Raw genomic sequence first — 26313 nt, 5'->3', positions numbered from 1 at the left:
ACATACTTTGTGGATGCTTTTCAGCTTTGCAAAACATTTTTAATGCTGAAAATTTTAGTGCTGTTGCATGAAGATATAACTGAGGTTTTGAGCATATATTACGCGACATAGAAAAATATCTCCTCTTAATAATGAAGTTAAAAGAGGCAGTGTTGTAGCGAGTAGGAATGTTGTTGGAATGTCATTTTCGACAAGAAAGCTACAAGTCTGTTGGCAACGATGTTCTGTTGATGGGAGTTGTTTATACGTATCTTATTTGACTTCACGTGTAAGCCATAACAACTTTCTCAAAAGAAAAATACACCGTGGTTTTGTTTGCTGAAACGAAATTAAAGCAAAACTTAAAACACCAATTTGGAAACATTTATAGACCAAGGGCATGATAGAGCTATCCAGTATAAATAGAGTTAGTTTAGTTTAGATGATCCTTAATGGACCTCTAGGAAGAAGAGTTTAGAACTAATAGAGCTATCCAGTATAAACAAAGTTAGTTTAGTTTAGGTTTCCTCCTGTAGTAACACTGGATCAATAAGAGATGATCCTTACTGGATCTCTAGGAAGAACAGTTTAGAACTGATAGAGTTGTCCAGGATAAATAGAGTTAGTTTAGTTTATGTTTCCTCCTGTAGTAACACTGGATCAATAAGACATGATCCTTACTGGACCTCTAGGAAGAACAGTTTAGAACTGATAGAGCTATCCAGCATAAACAAAATTAGTTTGCTCACCATTTGAAAAATCTTTGGCCATTAAATTTGCCGTCATGCTTACCATCTGGAAGAGTAGCAAATAATTCTACATCAATTTTTGCCAGTTAAATTAAAACTATCCGATGATTTTACTCATCAGTGGAAGAATACTGTCAGTTAATAAGTTAAACGGAGAAATATCGTACCTGAATCTCCAAGCTCGAGCCCAATGTATATCTTGTTTAGTTTTTCAGGAAGATATCCAATATATCGAACTACTCCACGACTTAATTTTCCTCTGTGTCGAGTGACTAACACAGACATTCCCACATCCAACTGTCGCGGGCTATCAGGGGCGAATGGGGTTCCTTTCCCGGGACTGGATTTCCGGGATGATGCTGTCTCTGGGGAGGGAGTTGAACCCAGGCCTTCGCCGGTCAGGGTGAAGTCGTCTGTTAGATCTGAGGACGTAAATCTTGAACTGCGAAGATTGCCAGAGGAGCCTGCGGAAATATCAATTTGCAATACAAGTTAGTTTAGTTTAGGTTTCCTCCTGTAGTAACACTGAATCAATAAGAGATGATCCTTACTGGACCTCTAGGAAGAACAGTTTAGAACGATAGAGCTATTCAGTATAAATAAAGTTAGTTTAGTTTAGGTTTCCTCCTGTAGTAACACTGGATCAATAAAAGATTATCCTTACTGGACCTCTAGGAAGAACAGTTTAAAACTGATAGAGCTATCCAGTATAAATAAAGAATATTTTCTTACCTGTACGATGTAAACCTGATCTATCTTTACTTCTTCGGTCCAGCTCTTGGCTTCCTCTTTCTTGACTGGGCGAAATCTTGTCCTGGTCGCGGTGAACATTTCTAATAGCGTCTGTGCTGTGGCTGCGTCTGGAATACGGAGTCCTGAAATCCACTCCGGCGATTTCCGACGGTGAAAGATCGTCAAACATCGTGCTACGTTCGCGACTTCTCGACTGCCGACTTCGATGCTTTTCAACGCGAGGACTTGTTTCGGGACTTTCATATGCATGAACATCGGATCGGTCTCGGGATCTTCCGGACCGGCTTCGTTGATGAGTCTCAAAATGGCTTCGGGTTGATTCGGATTCTGGTCGTGAGTGAGTCGGGCGTGTATTGGCACTCTCCGGTAGATGTCGTCGACTTTCGTACGATGTTCGGTGATCGTCGTAAGGGTGTCGCGAATCACTCGGCGAATATCGTGACGCATACGATAGATATCGGTCGTTTTCGGCGCGTGCTCGGGTATCGGTTGGACTATGCCGACTATCGAACTGCTGTCGACCAACGAAAGATGACGATTCGTTGGTATCCAGGTAACCATTCATCGAAGTAGACGTTTGCTCCTCACGACTTGTTCCCATGCCTCTGTCTGGTGAAGATGAGTAGTTTGCTCTGGTACGTTTCGAGATGTCTTCTCGCGACAAATCCAGTTTATCTTTGAGATCTTTATTTTCTTTCTTTAATGCTTCCACTTGGTCTTCGAGACTTGCGGCAACAGCCCGAGATTTCATACAAGACTCAAGTAGCTGTTTGTATTCTTCTGTGTGTCTTGGGGATTTGGGTTTAGACGTTTCATGATGAGATTTAATCTAAATAGCAAACAAAATACCACAATAAACGATTTGTGGTGATAGCTCTATCAGTTCTAAACTGTTCTTCCTAGAGGTCCAGTAAGGATCATCTCTTATTGACCCAGTGTTACTACAGGAGGAAACCTAAACTAAACTAACTTTACTTATACTGGATAGCTCTATCAGTTCTAAACTGTTCTTCCTAGAGGTGTAGAAAGGATCATCTTTTATTGATCCAGTGTTACTACAGGAGGAAACCTAAACTAAACTAACTTTATTTATACTGGATAGCTCTATCAGTTCTAAACAGTTCTTCCTAGAGGTGTAGAAAGGGTCATCTTTTATTGATCCAGTATTACTACAGGATGAAACCTAAACTAAACTAAGTTTATTTATACTGGATAGCTCTATCAGTTCTAAACTGTTCTTCCTAGAGGTCCAGTAAGGATCATCTCTTATTGATCCAGTGTTACTACAGGAGGAAACCTAAACTAAACTAACTTTATTTATACTGGATAGCTCTATCAGTTCTAAACAGTTCTTCCTAGAGGTGTAGAAAGGGTCATCTTTTATTGATCCAGTATTACTACAGGATGAAACCTAAACTAAACTAAGTTTATTTATACTGGATAGCTCTATCAGTTCTAAACTGTTCTTCCTAGAGGTCCAGTAAGGATCATCTCTTATTGATCCAGTGTTACTACAGGAGGAAACCTAAACTAAACTAACTTTATTTATACTGGATAGCTCTATCAGTTCTAAACTGTTCTTCCTAGAGGTCCAGTAAGAATCATCTCTTATTGATCCAGTGTTACTACAGGACGAAACCTAAACTGATCTAACTACATACTGGATAGCTCACTAGTTACAAAATCCGAACCTTATCTTCCAGAGAAACATTAATACTCCTCAAATCATGAATTTTCTTTTCGTATTTTTTCTTCATTTCTTCAATCTCGCCAATCAATCGCTTGTGTTGCCGCTTCAAATCAAGAGCTTGTGTTTCCAGTTCAGCGTATTCCTTTTCCTTGTCACCCAAAGCATCCATTAACTGGCTTGCAATTTCCTCTTGGTCTTTCAACGCTTTTTTATTCCCCTTTAAGGCAGAATAAAAGACGTAAGATGCAACTATAGAAACGCTTCTCAATACAATAGTCTTGAAAGCTGGGGCCGGTTGTATCAAGCCCGTTTAGCTTAAACGGTGGTTAAGTTCAAAATAGAAAGCAAGTCTATCGTTTTATTCAACGAGCAAACTATAAATGTTTTTAACTTTAACACAAAGATACTGTTTACAACTACATATTCAGTGCATAATATTCAAGTTGACTCATTCAAGAGAGATTTAAAAGTGTTATTCAATTTTGACTTATCCACCGTTTAAGCTAAACAGACTTGATACAACCGACCCCAAAGCTAAGATTACTAACACAAAAGCCAATAAACTCAGCGAGTAATCTTACTATAAAGTGAACGTCTCTCCATATTTCCGTTTAAAAACATAGATTTTAAACGTCTCTTGTAGTTTCATAGTTTTTTAACAAATATATTGAAGCTTATGATCGTTATTTTAATGTTTCCTTATTTGCTATTTACGAAGTAATTCAGATATTTTAGATTTCCGAAAAGGACTTCTGATATGAACAAACTTTAATATTTTCATCAGCAAGTATTTAAAAGTCCTTTAAAATCTCGAAACGCAACAGTAGATTTTAAAAGAAAGGTTATACTCTTGAAAGTTCTTATCTAGACAATATTTTTACGTTCTCGTCAGTACTTAGACACGAATAGAAGCTCTTGAACATCTTTCAAAACAACTGTTGATTCGGAAGAATAAGATATACTGATTATAAATCTTCATTTAGAAGATATAGTTGTCATTTTTTTAGCATTAACTAAGAGTCAGAAGTCTTTAAACATGTCCCTAAATCTATTTCAGAGACGTCGTCATCGAAATAAGTTAAATTTACTCATAAAAAGGACCTCGTTCATCGGCTATAGACGGGAAAGTTAAAACAACGCAGCCATCTTGGATACGTGTTTTGGTCGCAAGTATATTTCGCGCGTTTTTTGAATATGGCTTTAAAAATGTGTTTTTAAAAGAGATTACTAGGGCTATGAACACACAAGCGTCGTTTTCGAGCGTTTTCGGAATTGTTTTTGTCTATTTTATTGTGTAATATGTTATATTAGCTACATATGGACACCGCGGAAATTGGTATAGGCTTAGCCGCAATTCTCGATACTTAGGCTTCAAACTTGGTGAGGAAAAAGATTTATAAATATTCAAGAAAATATGTCTTGCACAAAAGATTTGAAGCTTGCTCACGGTAAAAACGAATCGTCTGAATTAATAACCTTGTGTATACTTTAAGCCTCAAAATGGCCATTTCACAGCGGTCAGATGTGTATGATGAGCTGTCAAAAGATTGCAGAATGCGTATTCAGAAGAAAAATTGAACTTTTTTAAGATATTCAAAAGGTTTCTCTTTGATAGGGCGATACAGAAATGCACAATTGTGAACCAGCGATTAGATTTTCGGGTTGAAACGTCTTAAACACCAATTTCTGCGGTGTCCTACATATGTTTAATATGTTATATCAGCTTCAGCATCTATTGTAATTTGACGGTGTTTGAAACCGTTTTGGCATAAAACGAACGTGAAAACCCTCGAAAACGTTACCGTGTGCATATAGCCTTTAATAGTACAATTGCTAAACCGATGGCAAGTTTAATTGCGAGTTTAAATCGCTTTTAAATGGAAATTTCTGTATCCAAAACGGTGTTTAACAATAACTTAAAGCCATAGATATCGAATTAGCCGGCATTGGGAAGGATAAGGTGAAGAAATAGATAGCTTTTGTGCATTTAAATATAAGATTAGCTGAAACAGATCTTGAGACACAAAATTCCTACCTCAGCCAACGATAGAGCTTTCGTTAACTGGATTTCCTTTTCTCGAAGTGCCTCGATCACTTTCTTGTCATCAGAGCGTTTGGCTTTCAACTTTTTGATCAGTTCTTCCTGCTCTGTGAGTCTAGTTTTCAATGTAGGAATTTCACTAGTGCTGCTGACTTCATCTCGAGGGCTCTTTGAAGATGACTTTCCTTTTGATGTCTCCTTCTTTAAAGACTCCAGAAGTTCTGAAAGAAAAGAAATACAGCGAAGGGTTAGGAATGTTGCGAAATTAAATGTCTGATCCAGGGTTACTACAGAAGGATATTCAAATTCAAACTAAATTAGCTTAATTAATAATACTGGATAGCTCTATCAGTCCTAAACTGTTCTTCCTAGAGGTCAAGTAAGGATCATCTCTTATTGATCCAGTGTTACTACAGGAGGAAACCTAAACTAAACTAACTTTATTTATACTGGATAGCTCTATCAGTTCTAAACTATTCTTCCCAGAGGTCAGGTAAAGATCATCACTTATTGATCCAGTGTTACTACAGAAGGAAACTTAATCTAAACTAACTTTATTTATACTGGATAGTTCTATCAGTTCTAAACTGTTCTTCCTAGAGGTCCAGTAAGGATCATCTCCTATTGATCCAGTGTTACTACAGGATGAAACCTAAACTAAACTAACTTTATTTATACTGGATAGCTCTATCAGTTCTAAACTGTTCTTCCTAGAGGTCCAGTAAGGATCATCTCTTATTGATCCAGTGTTACTACAGGAGGAAACCTAAACTAAACTAACTTTATCTATACTGGATAGCTCTATCAGTTCTAAACTGTTCTTCCTAGAGGTCCAGTAAGGATCATCTCTTATTGATCCAGTGTTACTACAGGATGAAACCTAAACTAAACTAACTTTATTTATACTGGATAGTTCTATGAGTTCTAAACTGTTCTTCCTAGAGGTCCAGTAAGGATCATCTCTTATTGATCCAGTGTTACTACAGGAGGAAACCTAAACTAAACTAGCTTTATTTATACTGGATAGCTCTATCAGTTCTAAACTGTTCTTCCTAGAGGTCCAGTAAGGATCATCTCTTATTGATCCAGTGTTACTACAGAAGAAAACTTAGATATTTTACCTTTTATGCTGTCGTCTGTAAATTTTTTATCAGCTGTGGTCAGCGAGCCACCACTTGAAGCCTGAGTTCTATCAGTCTTTTGTGAAGAACCCGTCGGAGTGTCTCGATTCAGAATGCTTTTCGAGGAGACACGAGTCTCACGAACTGTGACTCCGCTGGTCCCAGACCCCAATGCACTTGACGCGGCCGTTTCGTCATCTCGAGGGGATGGCAGTGGGGAGATTGCTGTTTGAGATGTAGTATACGGTGGAGATGAATAGGGTCTACTTGGGATAGTTGTGTACGACGGGGGACGCTTGACATCACCGTCGGTCAGATACGATCCCTGAGGCTTATGCCTGGAGACCTCTGGAAAATTTTCACCCACAGAGATATTGCTGGAACGTGGAACGTCACGAGTCATCTTACTTGAAGTACTTGCATCTGTGCTTGAAATTCTCATTTCTTCGTTCTGAGAACCAATATATTGAACTTTAGCATTACCATGGCGACTTCTAAGTGTACTTCTTTCACTTTGAACATCCGCGTCCTCATTTCGAGACCCAATGTCCCAGTTTTGTCCGCTGACCTCGCGACTCGCGGGCTTCGATTTCCTGCCTTCGTTACCGGGATGGTTCGGAGGAATTGTGCGCCCGATGCTTCGGCCAGCGGTACTACCAGAATCGCGTACGCTTTTGCTATGGGAACCGTTTGTATCCCTGCTTTCATCGTGTTTCCGCTGACCGCCTAACGCTTCGTCGTGAGGCTTCGTATTACGCCGGGGGGCGTCTTTATCTTGAAACGATCCGATGTTGGTTCTGAGATGGGTTTTGTTTGAATGATTTCTGAAAAGAAGATCATCTGAAATGGTGGTCGTTATTGGATCACTTTCCAACCCATGGCTACCGGCGGGGGTAGTGTTGTCTGGTCCTTGAGTTCCATTAGAGTAGGTGGGGAAACTCTGGTGGGGGAGCCTTTGACCCCTGGTGATGGAAATTCCTGTTGTAGCCGGGAGGGAATAGAATTGTCGATCTCTGTCGCCATCGGAAAATCTTCCCAGAAGACCAGCCGAAGTAAGTTCGTGGTGGCCGAGCAATGGATCTTGGTTTTCGGTGCGAAGGCTGCCCGACGACGCTTTACGATCGTCTCCCGACGGTTTACGATTCTCGCCTGACGTTTCATCTTCGCTACCCGAATGCTCACGTTTGTCTCCGACACGTCCAGGATCGTCAGCCGAGGATTCCACGTGACGGTCACGCGGTAATGGTTTCGGACGATTTCCAGACGACATTTCACGACCATCGTTGTTCGGAGACTGCTCGGAACGACCACTGGTCAAACTTTCTCTATCTCGGTCTGACGATGGCTCACGACGTTCGACGGGAAGTGCTTCTTGTTCACGACCGCCCGCCGACTCTTCACGATCGTCTACCGACTCTTCACGAACGCCAACTAATGATTCACGTTCCCCAACCAAAGGTTTACGATCGCCAGCCGACTGTTCCCGATCCCTGCCCGGTTGTTCACGACCACGCACCGATCGCTCTCGTTCACCCACCGTCGACTGTTCACGAGTCGTCATCACGACGTCATCTTCGCCGCCCTGATCTGATGATGTATCTGGATGGGGAACAGTTCCAGGCCGAACGTGATCGCCTTCGTTCTCGCCATTTGATTGGCCGAGAAGTTCCGGCCGAGCATCAAAATCCTCTTGTGAAAGATTTAGCAAGTTTCCTAAACAGAACATATCCGATTTCAGAAATAATATTTTCGACCATTTTAGAATGAGGAAACAAAGTTTGAAAAAATGATGACTCAGCATTTTATGAAAAGCTGAGTCAGCAAATACCGATTGAAACGCTGATTAAAATGCTGTGCTTAGAATGCTGAACATTTCAAACGAACCTTCAGTACCGTTGATGTCCGAAAGTGATGATTCTCTCTCTTCTGTTACTATGCTAGGGCTGTCGTCATCTCCACCACTGATCTCTTGCCGAGGTCTTGTTGGCTGGAGGAACTCCTGCAGTTCCTCTGGGCTCAACGAGTGATATGGAGCGTCATTATTCCTGGCAACAAAGTTTGTTGTTACCTTAGTTTTTGAAAAAGAAGAACTGATAATATTTATACTGGATAGCTCTATCAGTTCTAAACTGTTCTTCCTAGAGGTCCAGTAAGGATCATCTCTTATTGATCCAGTGTTACTACAGGAGGAAACCTAAATCAAACTAACTTTATTTATACTGGATAGCTCTATCAGTTCTAAACTGTTCTTCCTAGAGGTCCAGTAAGGATCATCTCTTATTGATCCGGTAGCTTTATCAGTTCTAAACTGTTCTTCCTAGAGGTCCAGTAAGGATCATCTCCTATTGATCCAGTGTTACTACAAGAGGAAACCTAAACTAAACCAACTTTATTTATACTGGATAGCTCTATCAGTTCTAAACTGTTTCCTATTCGGATGGAAAGTCGCCTACCTTTCTCGTGGAAGTTCGGAATCATCCGGATTTCTCCGAGTTGTTTCTTCACTGCCAATCAATGCCGCGTCAATCCCACTTGTATCCTGGGTGTCCCTGACTATCGGAGCACGAGTCTTCCTCGAAGATACGCCGTTCCCTCTCGATCTTTCCTTCCGTGAGCCCGATCTTTCCTTCCGTGAGCCCGAACTTTCCCCGAGATCCGGCCGAGTAGTACCCGTTAGAGTTTCAAAAGAATCCCCGTGAAGAATCTGAGATTAAAAAGGCCCGTTCACACTTGCGATTTTATGGGCGATTTTCTTCTTTTGATAGATGTGAACGAGTGAGTTAGTTACTGATATTCAAATAAAAGCTCTTAACATCAGAGTATTCCTAACTACTCACTCGTTCACATCTACCAAAAGGAGAAAATCGCATCTAATATTAAAGTGTTTTCGTTTCCAACAATTATTACTATTTTGAACTAAATTTCATTGAAAATGATAACAGTTAAATCGTATTCCTTGTTATCATGACTGCCGACGAAGATTTTCTATCATTTCGTTTGATTTTCATGACGAGAAATGTATATTGTTATATTACTTATATAATATATAGGTGCTTTGTATTTTAAATGTAATTGGTTCATTCGTAGTCACATGACTTTCCCGCCAGGGAAACAAATGAAAAATTGTTGCCCGCTTCATGTCATGACAAAGTAAAGTGGGTTTCTTTTTTAAATTAAATTGTTGTGTATAACATGTATGTTTTCGTTCCTATATAACAAAACACTTAATGTACACTACCTCGGGAAATAGCGAGTTTTGTTTTCCCTTGAGTCTCAATATTTTCCTCGACTTTGTCTCGGGAAACATTCAGACTCTTGGGAAAACAAAACTCACTATTTCCCTCGGGAGCATACATGAAGTGTATAATGTTTCCCTTACTTGATGAGTTATAAGCTCTCTGTACAAAGAACTTTTTCTGTTTGTCTCTGCCTCTGTGGATGGAACTTCAGTTTCTCCGTCTGCAAGAAAATATTGTACTGTAAAGCTAAAGATAATACTAGAGTACCTGATTTGTCATTTGTCAATGCAATGATTGTACAGGGGCTGCCGGGCTGGTTGCATGTTCAAAGATATTAGGTTATTCCCAAAACCCAGTGTTTTAGTTGATGTGCTTCTGAACCACTGTTTGTTTTAAAACTTTTGAAAACATGACTTCTATCGGTCCCGAGAATATTCATGAAAAAAGATATTCAACTTTGTAAAGAAGTAATGAAAAAAATTCATGTTAAGATTTGCTTTAACCCAGGGTTAAGCCAACCGGTTTTTTAAAAATTGTGGTGGGAATTGTATTAATGCCCCCCCAAAAATAACAAAGTTTTGCAAAAAGCGAGGAAGATAGCAATGAAATTACTAAAGTCTCCTTGAATATTTGTTGTTTAGTGTTAGTTAATTAGGATTTAGCAGGGCCGTAGCTAGAAGCTTAATTGGGGGGTGTATATTTATATATTCATGTTTATATACCGTAGGAACAATAACGTTCAATTAACTAGAAATCAATCGGGCATAGGACGAATATATGAATATACACCCCCCAATTAAGCGGTCTAGCTACGGCCCTGGGATTTAGTTTTTAACCCATTATTTTCATCAGTGCCTCATGATTGAAGTGATTATTGCACCAGTATCGCTGGTTCTCAACTCTTGTTGTTTGAATTATAAGCTAGCATAATTTAAGTTACCTGCTTCATCAACATTGCCTGGATTTGATGTGGTTTCCATTTCATGTTCTTCTTCAGAAACATTGCCTGTTGTTTCATCAACTGGAGAGTCTAAAACATTCATTGTAAGTTGAAATAATCGGACATTAGACAGGGTAAAATACAAATGTAGGTCACATCTGGGTGCATTGCAAGCTAATGGGTTAACAAGAGACACTGACAGATAGTTTTGTTAACTTATTAACTGACAATACTCTTCCACTGATGAGTAAAATCATCTGACATTAGACAGAGTAAAATACTAAAGTAGGTCACATCTGGGTGCATTGCAAGCTAATGGGTTAACAAGAGACACTGACAGATAGTTTTGTTAACTTATTAACTGACAATACTCTTCAACTGATGAGTAAAATCATCTGACATTAGACAGAGTAAAATACTAAAGTAGGTCACATCTGGGTGCATTACAAGCTAATGGGTTAACAAGAGACACTGACAGATAGTCATAGTTTCATTAACTTATTAATGGACAGTACTCTTCCACTGATGAGTAAAATCATCTGACATTAGACAGGGTAAAATACTAAAGTTGGTCACATCTGGGTGCATTGCAAGCTAATGGGTTAACAAAAGACACTGACAGATAGTTTTGTTAACTTATTAACTGACAGTACTCTTCCACTAATGAGTAAAATCATCTGGCATTAGACAGAGTAAAATACTAAAGTAGGTCACATCTGGGTGCATTGCAAGCTAATGGGTTAACAAGAGACACTGATAGATGGTTTTGTTAACTTATTAACTGGCAGTACTCTTCCACTGATGAGTAAAATCATCTGACATTAAAACAAATAAGATTGTATAAAGTCATTAAGATACATAATAGGTTCAGTTGTCCAGTTTATGGATTGAATTCAGTTGAGTAACAAATTTACCTTTAGAGATCAGAACATCAATAGTTCGACTTGTATCAGAAACACTGAAATCATCCGTTGACATCATATCTCCATCCACAACCAATTGACACACATGCAAACCCTGGGGTACCTCCACTTGATCTGACAGAAAACATTCATCAATTACTCGCCAATCTAGCTTCACAGATCCAGCCTAAAATGAAGATTGAATGTGAATTAATTGACACAATTTTATACCAGGGTGGATCATGCACCCAGATGTGACCTGCTTAAGTATTTTACTCTGTCTAATGTCAGATGATTTTACTCATCAGTGGAAGAGTACTGTCAGTTAATAAGTTAACAAAACTATCTGTCAGTGTCTCTTGTTAACCCATTGCTTGCAATACACCCAGATGTGACCTACTTTAGTATTTTACTCTGTCTAATGTCAGATGATTTTACTCATCAGTGGAAGAGTACTGTCAGTTAATAAGTTAACAAAACTATCTGTCAGTGTCTCTTGTTAACCCATTGCTTGCAATACACCCAGATGTGGCCTACTTTAGTATTTTACTCTGTCTAATATCAGATGATTTTACTCAAAGGTGACAATTCAGCTTCCTCGTTACCCAAATGGTATGCAATGACCCATAACTCATAGCAACCAGTCTATGTGGCATGGTTGGTAAGGGACAGTACAGGAAATTCATACTGGGAAACACGTTTGAATCATGCAAAATTTGTGGCAAGCTTTACTCAATAATCAAGCCTTGTTGAACTATAAATATCTAATCCAAAGTGGTTCTCCTAATTTAGAAAAAGCCACCTGTGTATATTACGACTGCGATCGCGCAAAATTTCAAAAATTAGCTACAACAAACGCAGATCAAATATACACAGTTGTTGAACAAACACCGCTTTTGTACAAAATTTGTACAGAAGTTCATCGCTTTATATTATATACAGTTGTCAATCTTGACTGATCTAACTGAAGATTCAACTCCACACAAAAGAAGCAGTTCAAAGACAACTAAAATACGTACCAAAGAGCTGATCAAATAGACTTCTCTAGCAAGAGTTGGCTTCGATTTGATCCATCTGAACTGCACCAACTTTTTGCTCGGAGGAGCTGTTGTAAAATACAGAAATTAAACATCGACAACACCTGAGCGTGCTTTGCGTAAAGAAAGCTTTACAAGGCTTGAAGCTCGATTAAAAGCTACGTTATGTGTAGTTTTTTTGATCCGAAATACCTTCGTTTTGTTTATTTGTTGAAGCGTTATCGAGATATCCCAAACACGACATGAGATAGTGAACTTGCAAAGCGTTTTCATCCGCCACAGATTCTCTGCACAAAGGACATTGCATGGTTTCTTTTTGAAGAGGAAATATCTTTACATCCTTTGGTCTATCCCCGGCGAACGTTGCTTTGTTTTTTGTGCTGTTTTGTGGACGCTGTTTTAAAATATTTCCGCCTAAAATCTTCAACGATTTTTTTACTACGGCTCCGTTCGAGAATTTGTAATTTGTTTATTTTGAAAGTGAATTATCAAACGAGCTCAGCTTCCAATTCCTTGACAAAAAATTCAAAGTTCCTCGATTTCCTTAGAATTCCTTCAGGTTCTTTAGTAACGGCATCTCTTAAACGTTTCAGCAATTCCGTCTTGCAAGGAAATTGTATGAACGGTCAGTTGTGCTTCACTTCCACCCGAGCGCGGGCAAGCGAAGTTTTTGTTCCAAGGAATCGCCCGCCGTTTGCTTCCGAGAATTCGAGAACGGATACCAAAGGACCGAGAGGGATTATAAGGAACTAAGATAGGTGAAAAGTGGGGTGAGGAACGAATATACCCGGGCAAATGATCTCTAGTTGTATTTCTGGATGGTGATAAAAGTCTTTGAAGTTTGAATTTTTGATAGCTAAATTGTAAAGTAATCATAATGGTTCAAAAGGTCTTAATTTCGAGTGAAATTTTACACACTTCAAATTCAGTGGCAAGAGCATTGCACCGGCATCGCAAAAGCGTAGGTTCGATTCCTGCCGGAGGACCTATAGTTGACTCATTTTTTCATCAACAGTTCCTGGCTTGAATTTGAAGTGTGTATAATTCCACTCGAAATTAAGACCCTTTAAACCATTAGTACTTACCTACATCGAGTGAAGTGCCAAAAATCATAACTGTAAAGTAATCATAAACAATCAAATAACTCTTTTCAATCTAGTGTTTTATTTTTCGAGGGCACATCACATGAGCGGTGACTATATATTCAGCCTTGCTTCAGCTGAAAATATAGATTAAATTATGTAATTTATGTTGTTATATAGGTGCTGTGTATTTTAAATGTGATTGGTTCATTCGTAGTCACATGACTTTAAATAAATGCAATATTTCCCGCCAAGGAAACAAGTGAAAAATTGTTGTCCTCATATTGTCATAACAAAGTTTTTTGAAATGAAATTGTCGTGTAACATGTGTTTTTGTTCCTATATAACAAAACACTTAATGTTCGCTACACCTCGGGAAATAGTGAGTTTTGTTTTCCCTCGAGTCTCAATGTTTCCCTCGGACTTCGTCTCGGAAAACATTTATACTTTTGCCTCTTGGGAAAACAAAACTCACTATTTCCCTCGGGAGCATACATTAGGTGTATAATAATATTAATATTGTAGAAATAGATATAATAGAATAGCAATGATTTGGAAAGTTAAAACTGTCGCTTTGTTTAACAATTGTAAACATGCAGCATCATGCAGTGTCAGAATAAACAGTACCAGTTAAAATTAGCCTCAAAATAGACGCTAAATCTTTCCCAAACCGTTGCAATTATGGCAAATAATAGCATTACTTTCAAAGTCAAAGAACATCTAGCTATGAAGCTAGATGAATGAACTAAAACTCGCATTGATTGCTAAAGCCAAAGGCTACGCTTGTAAACAAAAGCTTAAAATTGCCTAAATCAAAGACATAACATTTTTTATATTCGACTCAGGCGCTTTTTGGGGGGGCATTTTTTCATTTGAAGCGTATCTTTAATGAAAAAGAAGCGTGTGGCATTGTTTGCAAGACACCGGTAAAACTAAGAAAAAACTTTGAAGTAAAAAGACACGGTGATGAAGTCGTGCTGGACAACTGGTTGCATTCAGACGAGACATTGAAAACTGCCAACATTTCCTTATATAACCCAAAAGAACGCTTTAATTTGAAAAGACAGCATATTGTCTGCGAAAAAGCTAAATCGGTAAGTTAGTTTATATTCTAAGCCATATCTCGTATGAAAAGTTCGCAGTATTTAGCCATTTAGGCGGGAAAACATAAAATAACAACTACAGAGCGAATAATATTTTATAGACTCAATGAATCTTCACTTTGACTAAACTTTATCAATTGCAGGACAGATTATCGTAAGCTTACAAGTTACAAATTCTAGTATACTTATGCACGTTAGAAAGTAGTCAATATCCTTCCAAATTTTACCAAAAATATGGCAACGCCAACGTTTACCATTTATTTTTAAACACGGCAACACTGGAACTGAAAAGTTTATCAACAAAACAATTAAGCCGTTCATTAAAAAAAGCGTTTCACTTTAAAAGCCCGCGTCATCTTTATTTGCAATTGACATATCAGTTTATACTATTGGAAAATTTCTCAAGATAACTGCTTTAGTGCTTTTGTCATTTTAAAAAGCTACCAGTTATCGTATATCTTTGTCGTCAAAACGGTTAACGTGCGTGAATTTTGGCAAATACAGTTGAAAACAAAGTTCGTACTTTAATGCCCATATAAACATATACCTCCATTGAATATTAAACTATTTACATCGAAATATTCAAGCTCAGTTTTTTAAATAAATAAATATAGATAATCTTGCTTTCCATTTTGAACTTATCCGCCATTTAAAAAAACCTTTCGAACAACCGGCTCCCGAATTTTATGTCGCAAAGAAACTAATTAAGTAATTTTGCATCGAATTTAGGTAAAATATGAAGTCTTATTTCCAAAGAATCGTATTTATCGCTGCATGTTTGATGACAGTCAATGGGGCCGCCGTCGATACGGGTCGGCCGGTGTTTTCAAGAGCAGTTGAACTGGTCGAGAAGGCCTCCAAAGCGACAGGAAATATAAATTACAATGATTTTTGCCAAAGGAAAGGTGTTGGTACGTTCAAACAGGGTTGTCAAATCAAGGAAATGCCAAACGTCGGTTTGCTGGTCTGTCTCCAAAATTTTAATTTTAACGGTGCTAATACTTGCGATTTAACTTTGGAGCGCGAGTTAAACAGTCTGAATACACTCGTGAAAGCGAAACTCAAGGTTCTGCCATATCATGACAAACTTATTAAGGGGTAAGTCAAATCCAACTAAATGTATATAAATCGCATCCTATGTCGAATAGGTTCCAGTTTCTCTTGGGCGAAAGTTGCACTCCCCCCTCAAAAAAAAACCTACGCCCCCCCCAAAAAAAAACCAACGCCCCCCAAAAAAAAACCTACGCCCCACCCAAGAAAAAACCTACGCCCCCACCCAGAAAAACCTACGCCCCACCCAAAAAAAAACCTACGCCCCCCCCCAAAAAACAACCTACGCCCCCCCAAAAAACCTACGCCCCCCAAAAAAAACCTACGCCCCCCCAAAAAAACCCTACAGGAATGGAATTATATAGTTTTTCTTTGTTGAATAAAATTTGCTGGTAATTCCTCCACACAACTGTTGGTCAAAAACGCAATGAGTGAATTTCGACCATATACAAACATACTCACTTGTTAGTCCAGATTTTAACGAGATCTCCTCCCAGGACAATCTTGCACAATTTCATCAAACGTCCCGGCATAATATCGGTGGGGTGTCTGTAGTGCAGCGGTTGGGGTAGGTAATCTCCCCTCCTAAAACACCCACAACTCTTTACACCTACGTCCCTTCTCATAGAGCTTCTTAGAAGTAGCTTACAATCGCTAATGTAAACGAACGCCTTGTTCACATTTTCAATCGCTATAAGTTTCTAGAAATATAAAAAAAACAGTCAGAATATTTGATGCTATTTTGGTTTTTTGTAGCTCCAAATGAGTATAAGTTTAAGTTTTTGTTTAGAAAAGTACAAAACGTGCTGCATATCGAAAATTTTTTAAATCAGATATTCTACCCATTGGTATGAGCAGAAGCGATGCGCACAAGGCACTGTAACCTACCTTTAAGTTCCCCTCAAACTCTTCCATTCACGAAATCTTCACTTTTCAATTCTCCCAGGTTAAAGTGTGCGGAACGAGGAAGTACGGACGTCAGTTGCTCGGGGTATCTGGTCGAATGGGTTGCGCCTGAAAAGGGTAAAGAACAACACCTTAGAAGTCATTTCCGTATTGGTACAACAGAAACGTTGCTGAAATGGTTAAAAGGTTTTCAGACGACCCAGGAAGCACGCTCGATAACGCGCGTTGATTTGGAAAAGATTCTCAAATTCACCAAACCTGATACCGGTTGTATTTACACAAGGATTTGTGACCTTCAGGGATACTTCATGAAAGCCGGAGGATTCGAGATTGCAGATCCAGACGAAATTAAATCTGGGGAAAGTTTGGATTACACATGTCACACTCCAGACGATTACCCGAAAACGAGGCAGGTCGTCGAAGGTTTAAAGAAAATGGTGAAAGAATTGGAATAGATTTGAACAATATTTGCATGACATGCTTGTCTTGATGTAATGTTGTTGTGAATTCATCATTATGGATCATGATAAATGTAAATGATTAAGTTCAAAAATTTAAATCGAATAAAGAAATTCAACAAAACATTAAATTGCCAACGTTGCTAAATTGTCGTAAAATATTCTCATATAAAAAATTTATTATAAATATAGGTCCTCAGATGAAAATTTTCAGGCTCAAATTTTGCATGTTCGAGTTTCTTTCTTCAAAAACACAAGTTCGTATTCATTTAAAGGCACAGAAAACCTAAATATTGTTAGATATTCAGACAATGAACACAACGTATTTCAAAAAGTACACAATTGCAAGTTCAAAATATAAACAAACCGTTTGTTTACATGATACGAAGTTGACTTAAACTTTAATGCAATAAAATAAGTTCTTTAATCTTATGTGAACTCGGAAATAAAAAACGACATGCCCGCTGTAAAATGAGTAATAATAAATCAGCTTTGATTTGACAAACGTTTGTTTATCAAACCTAAAGTACTAATAATTTATTATACCTAATTTTAAACGATTCTTTGTCAAGTGATGCTTAAAGCCTCGCTTGAAGCAACATTTAAGAATAACAAATTGTTTACCCAAGGAAAGACGAGATCAGATAATCATTGTGTTGTTGTCGAAGTTCTTTTGAATTTTGTACGTGTAAAAAATCTACATTTCAATCCAATTTTATTACTGAGCACTCATTGTTGAGAGGAAACACACCTTTATTGATTTTTGTCGATTTATTCTGTTCGTTCGAAGCATTTTTAGAAGCAGTTGTAATTAAGTAAACAATATATGAATCAGGGTGCATTTCTCATGCAGTAAAAACATTAGTAAAAATGTTATAAAAGTACACGAATCCTGTTCAGAGAGGTGTACAGAAATATTAAAAATAATTAATCATATACTTATTTTAAATTGAGTTGAAAGATTATCGTTCTAGTAAGGATCAGAAACGTTGAGTTTGGATGTTCAAAATTAATATCTGTAAACAGTCAATTACCACGCATAACATCATTTCACATCACACCAATCCAAAAAACTACATTCAGTTATTCTTCCCTGGGGATTTCAACCATGCAAGACTGGAGTTTGAAGGCCGTAGATCGACTATCATTTGCTTCAAGGATTTAACAACCATCTCTGTAGTCGGATAGATATATTCATCGTGACAAAAGTAATCCAAACTACTCACTATACGTATATCATCAGGATCAAAAATCGAAAATCCCCCCTTCTTCATGAAGAAACCTTGCAGCCCGCAGATTCGTGAGTAGAAACCAGTCCCTTGATCGTGGGTGTAATTGAGAATTTTCCCCAAGTCGTCAGCGGTCAGCGAAAGCGCTTCCTGCGTTACTTGATAACTTTTTATCGATTCCACCAAGGTTGGGATTGTGCCAATATAAATATTACTTCTGAGCGATGCTTCCTGTGCCTGATCAACTGAGAGCCATTCCACCAGATATCCATAGCATCGTGTATTCGGATTTCCTGGTTCGCCACAATTTAACCTGATGATTAAAAATGTACAGCAGTATTGATTTACAATAATACATTCTATTATTTATTTAAAAGAATTCGCAGCCTCTGATTAGCTAATAGGCATATGTGAAATTGATATATCCAACGTGTGACGTCATAACGTGTGATACGACTTTTACGTCATAACGTTTGACGTCACACCAATGGCGAAGACATCGATGTCCCAAGGGACATGTGAAATCGACATCAATTCGAGCGAACAAAGTTGTAACGTTCATTCTTTTAAATAAACAATAAAACAAATATTGAATTCGGTCTCCACATGATACGAAGAATTGTCAAGCTCCATAATTCTTCATAATGTTCAACCGCATTTAATAATTGTTAAATGTACACAGAAATGTTCGGCATTTTGCGAGAACAATCCGACCATATCCTTATTCAAATATACTAAAAAACCATAACAAATTTCCAGACGTCGCACGACTTACCCGCCAATGTAACTATCGTTAGAATATTGCATTACTTTGATGCCGGAATTTCCAAGACCTAGCAAAACATCATCCACGCGTGTCGTAATATTCACACAGAGCTCAGTCGCCCTAAGACAGACAAACAAGGCAACATCAGGAACTTCCTTAATTTGACAGCGTAGTTTCAATGAGTCTCGTCCTCTACTAAGGCAAAAGGTCTCGTAATCGATGTTTCCTGGCTGTTCTGCGGCCTTTTCAACAACCAACAAAGCTTTTTGAAAATCAGGTTCGGAGTTGATGAACACATCTCGATTGCGCCCGATTGAAGCAGCTACGACTGCGCCCAGCAAAGTCGTGAACACTAATTCCCGAAGAAATGGTCTCATCTTGAACTATATATAGCTATCAAAACAAGAAATTGGCAAACTGAATGAGTTTCAAAGATTTCCAAAACAAAGCAAAGTCGAAACTCTTAGGTTTGTTTATCTGTCATTCATATGGGCATAGTGTTTTGTGAATCCCTCCCAGATTTCAACACAATGTAGTGTATCTCAATGATAATTCCTTCCACGAATGAATGCTTAGAAGTGAAATTGAAGTGAATTGTATATTTCTTACACGTACAAAATTCAAAAGACCTTACCTCGATTATCGACAACCACGCAATGATTATGTGATCTTGTCCTTCCTTGAGTAAACAATTTGTCATTCTTAAAATGTCGTTCTTGCAAACATCAATTGATAAAGAACGATTGAAATTCGGTTTAAACGATTCAGCACTTCAGGTTAGGTACGAACGTGTACCATAGAGCTGATTTATATAAGTCAATTTTTATAGGACACGTTGTTTCTCATTTCCGTCATATGCCTGAAATTAATACTTCACAGAAACGCATACGCTTTTGGTTTGCGAGGTGCGTTGACCATAAAGTGGGAAAAATATTATAAATAAACCGCAAAATGGCTGTCTTCTTTTGAGACTTATAATTACGTTTTGAGATTAAGCGCTGCTTACGTTTTGCAAGATTGAGCGCTGGTAACATGGTGTTTTCTATGTAGAAACTGATTTACGATAGCAACATTATATTCACACTCGCTAAAGGCGTCAAACTTATTTCAACAGAAAGCAAATGGAACTTTTCGAACATCGTGTTCTCAGATTTTGAAAAACATAACAGACCCTTTTCAAACAACAATGTTAGTCATAGTTTGCGAAATTTATTTAATCGATCTACTTCGATTTTAATGTACTGTACCAAAAACTGTACCATTCTCATGATCAGTCAATGATTTATACCACAATCTGTGCAATGGCGCAATCTGCCAATCAATATTGCAACACTGCCTAGCAATATTGCAATTTCGTGCGCAAGACAACATCCGGTTTGACTGTAAAAGCAAAATATATTTAGGTTGATTTTAATCATAACTTGCTTTGCCCTTTACTGGCCTTTCATTTCTAAACTAAATCAGTTACATTTCACTGCGATTTTTAATCATTTAAGCGATAGCAAGGATAGGATATTATATTAAGACATGTCAATTACTGTCCATATCTACTCCTACACGTCCTAATTTACACCAGGTCGTCGACGATTTTCTTCAGACTTTTAATGACCATCAGAGTGGTAGGGTACTCGTCACTATAACACGTATAATTCAAAGGTTGATTCTTTATTATATCGTCAGGATCCGCAATTGTGAACCCGCCATCTTTCATAAAATACCCCTGAAGATCACAGATTCTTGAGTAAACACCCGTTTTTGGGTCCGTGAATTGGCGAATTTTTTCAAGATGCCAGGCGGTCAAAAAACGTGCTGAACAATTTTTCTGATAATTCATTAACCACGTCACCAAATCTTGGGTCTTTTCCGCCAAAATTACCTTTCTCAGCGACTTTTCTTTCGCTTTCTCGTGTGACATCCATTCTTCCAGAAAACCCATACAGCTAACGTTCTTGCTTCCTTTTTTACCGCACCTGAGCCTAGCGGTTTGAAAAAAGAGAGATTTCGTAAAGTGGAAGTCAAGTCCGATTGAAAACAAAGGCTTTAATAGTGACACGCGTGTTTGAGGTAAAGTTCCGCAAATTTTCTCGCGAATGAAGGCAAAATTTGAGGAGGTAAAGTCCCTCGAAGTTGTGCTTCACAAAAACAACGAGAAGGTATCGTTGCAGCTATTAGTGAGTTTAGGAAATACAACGTGAACGGTAACCGCAACGTCCTTATCATCAATGGCATTGATCCTTTAAGATAAAAGAGAATGTAAATTACGTGGCCTTTAACGTTGCCCACTGCCGTAGTTGCTGAAACAGCAACGTGACTTACACCAATTTCACGGTGCATGACAACGCTGCAACAGTTCGATGTTGTTTGGAGTCTTAGAAGCAATTTCGCTGATCGACCATATTTATAATAATTAATAACTGTTTCAGAGAAAGAGGAAACTTGAAGAGAAAAATCAAGTCGACACTAACTCGTATTTTCTTTGAATACCACAATATTAGGTGAATATATTTTGCCGTTGCGGTTGCAGTTGCCGTTGTATTTCCTAAACTCACTAATTATTAGAGTTCACTGGCAATTATAGAATTGCTGTAAGGTTATTTAATGAATTAATTGAATAATGTCACGACGTACTTTATGATTATCTCAAGGAAAATACGCTCAAAGTATATACGAAGTAGAGTTAATATTAATAAGAATTCCAAACATTCATTGTTTGGAATGTGAACAAAATTTTACACTGTTGTGCGCAGAACCAATGCGCAGAACGGCAAAATCGGCAGACCACTGATCTGATAATAAACTGGAGAGAGCGATTATGTATACTTATGAAAGAATGAACTTTCAATGAGACAATTGAAAAGAATTAATGCATCACTTGAACAAGGAAATTTGTTAAATTTCATTGAGTCTGGCTTCGATTTTTCTATGGTTGCGTGATGCATCCAGTGCACGTGTATTGCTAGATCAGTGTCTTGGGGCTGATCTAACAATAGACTGGATGCATTACCCAACCACACGTCACAGACCGCGATATTAAACTGGATGGACGCTTTAGATTAAAACACAAATACCTTTGGGCTATCTAGGTCAAAATACGAAGCAAGAATCCCAAAACACAATACAACGATAAGGGGATTATTAAATCGACTTAAACTTACCCACTGATAATCTTCGGATAAAAACGCAGGACTTTGAGACCTTCTTGTGTAAGGATACTCAAAGTGAGCAACTCTCTTTGAATAATATATTCGCAAAAATCAGCTTCAAGACAGACCAGCAAACCAATATCAGGCATTTCTTTCATTCGACAGGAAAATTTAAAGGTACCACGACCTCTTTTACTGCAAAATGTGTTGTAATCGATATTTCCTGGTTGTTTCGCCGCATTCTCAACTATTTTAAAAGCTCTTCGAAAGTCAAGCTCCTCGACGTCAACCATGGAACCTCGAACTGCGACGAACACACAGACAAGGAGTAGTCTTTGAACAAAAGCTCCCATTTCAACCTAAAATACACAACAATAGTAACTCCGAATGAAGTAAGCATTTTCATTCAACGTTTCGACTTCATTTAGTCATCATCAGGAATGATTAATTTACATGTGCATGCGTTGTATATACTATATGTTATTTGATATTGTTCAAGAGGAAACCGATAGTTCTTTGGATGCCTTTGTGCCATGATTAAGCTCCGGGTTTTAACGGATGGCGAGTGCTTCTTTGAACAGTAGATTTGACCAATGCCTAGCCCTACTATGATATGACAGTTGCTCAATAAGAAGAGTGTCAAATGAAATTGTTCAGTGCTGGGTTCGTCTATGTTAAGTTGTAATAGATTTGTCAGGAGGTTAAATTGTTCACAAGTGTTGATATGTTTATAAATTTCTGATTGTTTGTCTGTTGTTGCATGTTCGTTGAGTCTGCATCGTATAGAGGCATCTGTCTGTCTTTCCTATACATGTATGCTTTGGAGCACCCAGGGCATGAAAATTTGTAAACCACCGAACTTAATTTAACCTAAATTTAACGCAAAATTAATTGATCAAAGTTAAGATTAAGCTCAATACGACCTCGAAACGGAATAAACAGACATTTACGAAAGATATATTGAATTTCATGACTTATTCGGAGTTATTCCATATGCCTGACAAACGTTCTAAAATTACGACCAAAGATTTGCCGAAAAGTGTTCTATGTATACATTGTATTGTTTGGGGAAATCGACACAGTTTCTAGTTAAATTTAAACTAGACTGTCTGACAGATTTGAACGAGACAGTCAAGTGCGGAAGTGGTATTAACAATATTTAAGTAAATCGATAAAAATGCTGCTATATATTTCATTATTTGACATCAATACATGCACGGTTGATAGCTCTACAATAATACATTTATTCGTTATTCTATAGAATAAATTTGTTACATACCTTTAATAGCTGTTTTGCTTCCGTTCACGAGTAAGATATTGGTATGAATGTTATCATTCCTTCCTGTAGCCTCTTAGAACTTTTTCGCAGAAACAGGATGCGATTCACAGAAATGTCAAAGTTCAAATCATCACGAAGTATGTTTACCAATTGAAGCGAATTGAAAAATTGGAAACTGCCGTTTGTTATTAACGCCTCGTTTTTTAAAAATATTCGTTAACTTAAATACGAGAATAACAAGATAACTTCACTACACTTCAAAAGATTCAATAACTTAGGCCTGTTTCAGACGTCAAACTTTTCATATGGCGAACCTAATGTATATTGAATCAAAGTCATTTGAATTCGATTCGGCATATGAAGTGTTTGACGTCTGAAATTGGCCTTATTTTCCATCATTCTGACGTATAGAATGTAAAGTGTTATTGAAAGCACACTGAGAAAGCAGAACTACGTTGACTTGGTTGATTTGCCGCCCATATACATTGCAAGGAAACAGACTATAAAACATCCATGAGAAGTGAAACTCCGACAAAAATTCTGGTAAACACTTAAATTAGTCGATGCATCGGATCGCAACTGGTAAAAAATGTCAGGGTTCCGTGACAGTTCAAGAACTGCCTTTATGTTCTGCGCCTGCGCATGAGAAATGGCGACGTTTGACCCAGTCCCATGCAGCAAGGCCTCGAAGTCAAACTTCAATATTTATTACCAGAAGTACTGTTGTGAACCAGAATTACAAATTGTACCTTTATCTTCCCCCAGTCACCTCTTGGGTAGTCTTCATGTAAGTAATGGCAATATTGGGTGTCAAAAAACTTAAACTTGTTTATATTATATAATGACAAACTATAGAATACTTTATCGCGGTTATGCTGATGAAAATTCCCTCCCGAGATCGCATATAAGTTACGTAAGTGCGAATATTAAGTATGACGCATTTTCATAGCATGAAACCGCTGTTCAATGGTACGTGTTCTCAAAAAATCACCCTGAAAAGTGACAAACCAAAAGTCGAAAATCGTTGAAATCGTGATGCACGTCCAGAATTTAGGCCGAATTACACAAATATTGTTGTTCCAAACTACCCGATAAATTTGCAAGAAATTGCATATTGTAAACAGTTAAAATGATATTTAAATTTGTACATACCAACTTTCCCGTTCATCGAGAATATTAATCCAATCCTTTGTTTGTGAGAAATGATTTAACCCAACAAACAACCCGATAATGTTCGCCATTTACTTCGCTATTTCACAAACAGAGCCAATATTGACAACAAGCGATGCTAGCCACCAGAATTTCTGCTATAGAAGCACTGTTAAGACGACAATCTATTCGGAATCGTGTTCATCACAAAGGACAGTCCCACACCGCTGTTTTGTCGAAGCCCATTCACGTTTGCAAATCTTTAATATAATCGCCGTAAATTTTCCATGTTGTCTTCGGCAACAAGCCAGCTTTCCCCACATCAATTGAGAATCATTGCCTGACAAAAGGACAAGAGATTCTTCGATGTAAATCAGTTCAACTATGATATTGTTGAAATTAATGTTGAAACGAATTCATACTTTACAGACAACGTTAAAACGCCTGGACTAGAAGATTGCGAATATCTAATTATGCATTTTCCACTCTGTACAGGGTGAGTAAAAAAAACCTGACACCTTTGAAATTCAAATTAGCTGCAATGTGTCTGTAATCGGCTGTAATGTGACAGAAGTTGCCTAAAATATCTCATGGGTATACGAAGCATATCAAATAGGTGAACCATTAATTAACCTTGAACATAAAGTTTGTTCCCTTTGGGAGTTAAAATGCATTTTAATTAAGCTCTGTAATAAAAAAGAACGTTGAATTAGTATGGGAATTGTCAAATTCCAGCCATAAGTTCGCGGCTAATTTGAATTTCAAAGGTGTCAGTTTTTTTTACTCACCCAGTCACCCTGTACTATACTGGCGAAAGATTTGTGTTTGATTAATTTAAAACGGCCTGATTTATATTCTACAGACCGTCTGGGGCCGGTTGTTCGAAAGGAGTTTAGCTTAAACGGTGGATAGATTAAAAATGGAAAACTAGATTATCTATATTTATTGAACAACTGAGCGGAAATATTTCAATGTAAATAGTTTAAATGTATTTATTATTAAATAATAAAGGAAGTTAATGTTATACGGGTCTTCGTGTCGTAGTGTCTCGGGTCTTAGGACGCTGGTCCGGTCGGTTACTTGCCCCCTCCAGTGAGTATAAATATGAGCCCAGTTTGCCTGATCTATTTGTTAGTTGCTTGCGTGACCCATCCCTCCCTTTTCCCAAATGACTTCACGCGATGTTGTGAACTCTACGGGAGAAGCGTCTTATTAATCTCGCTGGGTTTGTTTTTTTTTGTTAGTTTGTTTTGCAGGATTAAGCACAGTTCTTTTCACACCCGTTTTGGTCGTTGAACTGGTGTTTGGGGTAAAGGTAAATTCATTAATGATCGCCACATTTACAGGTATTTTTCTTTTTTTTTTGTGTGTGTGTGTACTTTGATGTTCGTATCGTTTATTCCACGGTTTCACTTCAGTGGCTCACGTGTGACAGTTGATCACGGGATGGAGGAGGTACCGTTAAAATAGCATGGTTCGTTGAGTTATTATCTGCGCCGAAAACAGCAAACTCAAAAGAAACACCGTTTCACCCCTAGCCCGATCGTTTCGCTCGGATACCGTCTCCATCCCTACCGATCGGCAGCGGGCAAAATATAGTGTTAGAGCTGGTGTGCTATTGTACTGATGTGAGCCTTACTGCCTTAGGATCCGTTAGAACGTTCATTGTCAATGAAAGTACATATTAAATGCATAAG

At 38.0% G+C, this 26313-nt stretch overlaps 3 protein-coding genes across 3 annotated transcripts; all 3 read right to left on the bottom strand.

The window, feature by feature from the left end:
* Window positions 1-287: 287 nt before the first annotated feature.
* On the bottom strand, window positions 288-12965 carry LOC114538464. Its single transcript, XM_028559643.1, has 14 exons — window positions 12644-12965; window positions 12434-12519; window positions 11427-11601; window positions 10513-10602; window positions 9713-9792; window positions 8787-9037; window positions 8218-8378; window positions 6334-8046; window positions 5207-5433; window positions 3173-3388; window positions 1461-2310; window positions 896-1192; window positions 729-774; window positions 288-318 (listed from the first exon to the last, which is right to left on the bottom strand). Exons 1-14 carry the CDS (start codon window positions 12756-12758, stop codon window positions 288-290), a joined length of 4338 nt encoding a protein of 1445 aa, XP_028415444.1. The 5' UTR covers window positions 12759-12965.
* Window positions 12966-17715: 4750 nt separating this feature from the next.
* On the bottom strand, window positions 17716-19716 carry LOC114538475. The gene is made up of 3 exons (XM_028559656.1): window positions 19680-19716; window positions 19055-19438; window positions 17716-18592 (listed from the first exon to the last, which is right to left on the bottom strand). The coding sequence occupies exons 2-3, from the start codon at window positions 19420-19422 to the stop codon at window positions 18130-18132; spliced, it is 831 nt and encodes a 276-aa protein (XP_028415457.1). The 5' UTR covers window positions 19423-19438; window positions 19680-19716; the 3' UTR covers window positions 17716-18129.
* A 550-nt stretch (window positions 19717-20266) lies between these two features.
* On the bottom strand, window positions 20267-23619 carry LOC114538456. Its single transcript, XM_028559633.1, has 3 exons — window positions 23468-23619; window positions 22201-22547; window positions 20267-21021 (listed from the first exon to the last, which is right to left on the bottom strand). The coding sequence occupies exons 2-3, from the start codon at window positions 22539-22541 to the stop codon at window positions 20613-20615; spliced, it is 750 nt and encodes a 249-aa protein (XP_028415434.1). The 5' UTR covers window positions 22542-22547; window positions 23468-23619; the 3' UTR covers window positions 20267-20612.
* Window positions 23620-26313: the final 2694 nt, after the last annotated feature.

The sequence above is a fragment of the Dendronephthya gigantea genome, unplaced genomic scaffold (genome assembly GCF_004324835.1).
Source record: "Dendronephthya gigantea isolate DGI-Jeju-01 unplaced genomic scaffold, DenGig_1.0 000185F, whole genome shotgun sequence".
Lineage (NCBI taxonomy): Eukaryota > Metazoa > Cnidaria > Anthozoa > Malacalcyonacea > Nephtheidae > Dendronephthya > Dendronephthya gigantea.
The sequence above is the reverse complement of the archived record's forward strand: the minus strand, read 5'-3'. Positions and strand labels throughout refer to the sequence as shown.

Bases quoted from the DNA above. Each gene is read 5' to 3' on its own strand.
- LOC114538464 (XM_028559643.1), bottom strand. From the start codon at position 12,758: ATGCAATGTCCTTTGTGCAGAGAATCTGTGGCGGATGAAAACGCTTTG. The intron at 10,603-11,426 runs GTAAATTTGTTA...TGAATGTTTTAG, and splicing joins TGATGTTCTGATCTCTAAAG to ACTCTCCAGTTGATGAAACA. The intron at 8,379-8,786 runs GTAGGCGACTTT...CTTTGTTGCCAG, and splicing joins TCCGAACTTCCACGAGAAAG to GAATAATGACGCTCCATATC.
- LOC114538475 (XM_028559656.1), bottom strand. From the start codon at position 19,422: ATGAGACCATTTCTTCGGGAATTAGTGTTCACGACTTTGCTGGGCGCA. The intron at 18,593-19,054 runs GTAAGTCGTGCG...TTTAATCATCAG, and splicing joins AACGATAGTTACATTGGCGG to GTTAAATTGTGGCGAACCAG.
- LOC114538456 (XM_028559633.1), bottom strand. From the start codon at position 22,541: ATGGGAGCTTTTGTTCAAAGACTACTCCTTGTCTGTGTGTTCGTCGCA. The intron at 21,022-22,200 runs GTAAGTTTAAGT...TCAAACCGCTAG, and splicing joins TATCCGAAGATTATCAGTGG to GCTCAGGTGCGGTAAAAAAG.